The 5720-nt window shown below is 38.5% G+C and overlaps 1 protein-coding gene across 1 annotated transcript in view; it reads right to left on the minus strand.

Moving 5' to 3' along the window:
- Nucleotides 1-3669: 3669 nt before the first annotated feature.
- Nucleotides 3670-5720, minus strand: part of ART3 (ADP-ribosyltransferase 3 (inactive)) — a 39226-nt gene continuing 37175 nt past the window's right edge. Inside the window, exon 12 of the mRNA XM_017514791.2 lies at nt 3670-4076. Within this exon, the coding sequence (XP_017370280.1) occupies nt 3946-4076 (131 nt within the window). The 3' untranslated portion in view covers nt 3670-3945. The remainder of the gene's footprint in view (nt 4077-5720) is intronic.

The following is a 5720-nucleotide window of genomic DNA, read 5'->3' on the forward strand; positions in this document are numbered from 1 at the left end:
AATGACTGTATATTTAGAAGACCCCATCATCTCAGCCCAAAATCTCCTGAAACTGATAAGCAACTTCAGCAAAGTCTCAGGATACAAAATCAATGTGCAGAAATAAGCATTTCTATACACCAATAACAGACAGCCAAATTGAAAGTAGACTCCCATTCACAATTGCTACAAAGAGAATAAAATACCTAGGAATACAACTAACGAAGAATGTAAAGGACCTCTTCAAGGATAGCTACAAACCACTACTCAACAAAATAAGAGAGGACACAAACAGATGGAGAAACATTCCATGCTCATGGTGAGGAAGAATCAATATCATGAAAATGCCATAATGCCCAAAGTAATTTATAGATTCGATGCTATCCCCATCAAGCTACCAATGACCTTCTTCACAGAACTGGAAAAAAACCACCTTAAACTTCATATGGAGCCAAAAGAGAGCCCACATAGTCAAGTCAATTCTAAGCAAAAAGAATAAAGCTGGAAGGATCATGCTGCCTGACTTCAAACTATACTACAAGGCCACAGTAATCAAAATAGCATGGTACTGGTACCAAAACAGAGACATAGACCAATGGAACAGAAGAGAGGCCTCAGAAGCAACACCACACATCCACAATCATCTGATCTTTGACAAACCTAATAAAAGCAATGGGGAAAGGATAACCTGTTTAATAAATGGTGTTGGGAAAACTGGATAACTATGTGCAGGAAGCAGAAATTGGACCCCTTCCTGACACCTTACACTAAAATTAACTCCAGATGGATTAAAGATCTAAACATAAGACCTAACACCATAAAAACCCTAGAAGAAAACCTAGGCAAAACATTCAGGACATAGGCATAGGCAAGGACTTCATGGCTAAAACACCAAAAGCAATAGCAACAAAAGCCAAAATAGACAAATGGGATCTAATTCAACTCCAGATTCCATACAGCAAAGGAAACAGTCATTGGCAACAGCAGAATGGTAAATTTTTGCAATCTACCCATCTGACAAAGGGCTACTATCCAGAATCTACAAAGACCTAAAACAGATTTACAAGAAAAAAACAAGCCCATTCAAAAGTGGGCAAAGGACACGAACAGACACTTTACAAAAGAAGACATCCATGAGGCCAAGAAACATGAAAAAATACTCATTATCACTGGTCATTAGAGAAATGCAAATCAAAAACACATTGAGAAATACCATCTCATACCAGTTAGAATAGCAATCATTAAAAAATCTGGAGACAACAGATGCTGGAGAGGATGTGAAGAAATGGGAACACTGTTACACTGCTGGTGGGAGTGCAAATTACTGCAACCATTGTGTAAGTGTGGCAATTCCTCAAGGACCTACAAATAGAAATACCATTTGACCCAGCAATCCCATTACTGGGTATATACCCAAAGGATTATAAATTGTTCTATTATAAAGACACATGTACATATATATTCACTGAGGAACTGTTTACAATAGCAAAGCCCTGAAACCAACCCAAATGTCCATCAATGATAGACTGGATAGAGAAAATGTGGCACATATACACCATGGAATACTACGCAGCCATAAAAAACAATGAGTTCGTGCCCTTCATAGGGACATGGATGAATCTGGAAACCATCATTCTCAGCAAACTGACACAAGAACAGAAAACCAAACACTGTATGTTCTCACTCATAGGCGGGCGTTGAACAATGAGAACACATGGACACAGGGAGGGGAGCATCACACACTGTGGTCAGTTGGTGGGGGCTAGGGGAGGGACAGTGGCGGGTGAGGAGGGATAACGAGGGGAGAAATACCAGATATAAGTGATGGGAGGATGATGGCAGCAAACCACTTTGCCATGGTGTGTACCCATGCAACAATCCTGCATGATCTGCACATGTACCCCAGAACCTAAAGTACAATTAAAAAGAAAAAAATACACACACACACACACACACACACACACGGCTATCGTTTTTTAATAAAATAAATAGCATGTTAATTGAACCAAAAAAAATAAATAAATAAAACTTCAGATATCATGTAGTATTAAGAATTCCCTAGTATGTCAATAGTATTTGAAATACTAGAAACTCTGAGTTACACATCATATGTTAAATAGTAGGTCTTTAACCACTGGGTCATTTTAAACTATTTCTGACTATACACTGTATATTTGGGCTGTATCATGTTGGCTGCTCTTGAGGTACTCTAACTTTGCACTTCTCTATGATGCTTTGGCTTATATTGACAGGTGTTATAAGGAACAGCCCCATGAATCTTGCTATTGTATTTAACATGGGGATGGTGAAAACTGTGATGCACTATATATCTGGAGTCCATTCTCTGAGAACCCACTGAAGAGATTTCTCCTCAGTTGTATAGATTACAGTTGTGTACAGTAGGAATTTTTGTGGGGTTTCTTGAAACAAGTCTCTGTCACCCAGGCTGAGGTGCAGTGGCATTGTCATGTCTCACTGCAGCCCTGACCTCCTGGGCTTAAGCAATTTTCCCACCTTGGACTCTTGAGTAACTGGGACTACAGGCATGTGCCACCACAACTGGCTAATATTTCTTGTTTTTTGTAGAGATGGGGTCTTGGCTATGTTGCCCAGTCTGGTCTTGAACTCCTAGACTCCAGCAGTCCTGCCTTGGCCTGCCAAAGTGCTAGGATTACAGGCCTGAGCCACCATGCCTGGCCAAGACTAGGGACTTTAAAACTGATTATGTTTCTTTCCAGATTGACTGCCAGAAGTATGCAGCTACTTTTGCCAAGTTAATGGCATGCAAATTTGTTACACTACTACCCTCTCATCATTCTTTCCTACTCATTATATTGCAATACCAACAGTGTTGGGACAGGAATTTCTCTCCTTGTCCACATTTTCTCCTTGACCCAGAAGATAGGGATGTCCGTCATTCTTACCCATGTAACAAAGTATAGGAGTTTCTGTCCCTCTGCATACCTCCTTATAGTAGGAAGAGTTGGTCTAATTGACGAGACTTGTTACTAAGCCATATAATCTAGTGAATGGATCACTCATCATGCATACTATGCTCACTTCTCTAGCCTTTCATTTTTCATGTTTTAATATTGCTGCTAGTTCAACCAGATAAATATACCAGACAGGGCCTAAGGTCAGCCTTTTAAAGATAGGCCCAGTCATCCTGCTAGATTTCTTTCCCACTAGTGACTTCATATATAAGGCATGCCTGTGGTCCTTGATCATATAGCTGGTTAGATATAACTAACTTGGACTCAGTTATCCAAGCAAGTAATTAAGTGCTACAGACGAGCAGTTGTGTCCTCAGAAAATTCATGTTGAAATCCTAACACTCAATATGGTGGTTTTAGGAGGTAGAGCTTTTGGGAGATCATGATGAAGATGCAGCCTTCATGAATGGGATTAGTGCTCTATCTCTTTTACCCCTTCTGCCATGTGAGATGGTGAGAAGACAGTCCTCACCAGGAACTAAGTCTGCTGGCACCTTATCTTGGACTTTCCAGCCTCCAGAACTGGGGAAATAAATTTCTGTTGCTTATTAAGCTACTCAGTCTATGGTAGTCTGTTACAGCAATACAAACAGACTAAGACAGATGACTATTAGAACTTTAGACTATCCCTAAAGTTCTAATTCAGATATTAAATTCATGTTAAACAGTAACAGTATTGAGCATACTGGCAATTCTGAAATATTTAATCAAAATCTTTTATTGAATTCAATCAGAAATATACAGTTTTCAGGATTTTTTTCAATTATAAGGTTAGTATAGAAGTGAAAAGTTAATTCTGTGGCATATATCTGGACCAACTTTCTGAATTTGCAAAATGTGTAACAAATATACAATTCTCATTTTATCAAGGGACTTTGGCCAACAAGTGAAAATAAATCATTCCTTTTGATCTCCTGTGGAATCCCTATAGTTATTTCAAGTAAAGAATAAGAAACATAAACAGTGTATCATACTACAAAGCAACAAAGAGATTTATAGCAGAAACACTGATTAAAATGACCATCCCAAACTGTGGAAGCAGCATTTTGCCCGAGGATGCAGAAGGATGGCTTTTGGGACTTGGAACAGGAACTGGACCTGGAGCTGTTAACAAGAATACACAGTCACTGACACATCATTGTTTGTATCAAGTATCATCCACCTATACAATATATCCTGAATATCTAAACAATGACACTAAAGTTGAATTAGAAACTTACCTGAAATACTTGCAGCCAAGAACAATTTTCAAATAAATGTACTTCATTACAGATTTCAGGCTATATTTCCAAATACAGTTGATCCTTGGAACAATATGGGTGTTGGGGTGCCAATCCCCACATGATGAAAACCTACATGTAACCTGATTCCCAAAAACTTAACTACTAATAGCCTACCATTGACTGGAATCCTTACTGATTTATAAAGTTAATTAGAATTGTTACTCACTGAGCTATATAACCTAGTGGATGGATCACTCATCATGCATACCATGCTTGCTTTTTAGGTTATATTTTGTAGACTACATGTATTATATACTGTATTCTGGTCGGGGCAGGGTGGCTCACACCTGTAATCCCAGCATTTTAGGAGGCCGAGGCAGGAGGATCGCTTGAGACCAGGAGTTTGAGCCTGGGCAACACAGCGAGACCCCATCTCTATTTTTAAAAAGATAAAAATAATTGATTAGCACACATTTTGAAAGTGATATGTATTATATACTGCATTCTTACAATAAAGTAGAAAAAAAATTAAGAAAATCATAGGGAGGAGAAAATACATTTATAGTACTATACTGTATATATTAATACCCTAAGTTTACATCACCTGTTTACAAGATGAATTATCTGTCTGAAATGGCTGGCAACTGCAGCTGCAGACCTCAATCTACATATCAAACAATTCTACTTTTTCTTGTAACATCATGACTTTTCTCTGCTTGTGAGCACTTCTAGCATCACTAGTGGCACTTCCTGTGAGTCCTGTGGTGTTATTCAAGGTTTATGGTATTGCACCGAACATGACAAAAAATACACGAGAACTGTGAAAGATCACTTTTTACTGTGATGTGCAATTTACTGGCAGTGAACTCCTCAGAGACGTTGAGCAACACATGGTATTTTAAAAGGATACTTGAAACACTTGAACTCACTGCAATAGCAAGAGGAGGCAGCCATGAAATTATTACAGTGATACAGTATGTACTATAGTTAATTTTATGCAGTTAAGATACCATATCTTTACGTTTCTTTTGACTTTGAATGGTGCCACATATGGTCTGTGTGTACAAGTTTGGATAGTTTTTACAATAGATTTGTGTATGTTTTATGGTAGTAAATGATAAACTAGACTAGTATCTACATATATTTTATGCATTCATGACATATCTTTTTCTTATTTTTTTTATATTTCTAGGCCATGCAGTTTTAAACTTGTCTGCAAGTTTCTTCAAATTGATGCAAATCTCCAAAAAATTTTCCAGTATATTTATTGAAAAAAAAATCCGTGTATAAGTAGACCCATGCAGTCCAAACCTATGTCATTCAAGGGTGGACTATATGTGAAGGTCTGCAACTCTAAGTTTTTTGTTGTTGTTTTTGAGATGGAGTCTCCCTCTGCCACCTAGGCTGGAATGCAGTAGTACAATCTCAGCTCATGGCAACCTCTGCCTCCCGGGTTCAAGGGATTCTCCTGCCTCAGCCTCCTGAGTAGCTGGGATTACAGGCGTGCGTCACCATGCCCAGCTTT

This window comes from Cebus imitator, unplaced genomic scaffold (assembly GCF_001604975.1).
Source record: "Cebus imitator isolate Cc_AM_T3 unplaced genomic scaffold, Cebus_imitator-1.0 Scaffold537, whole genome shotgun sequence".
NCBI classification, from domain to species: Eukaryota; Metazoa; Chordata; class Mammalia; order Primates; family Cebidae; genus Cebus; species Cebus imitator.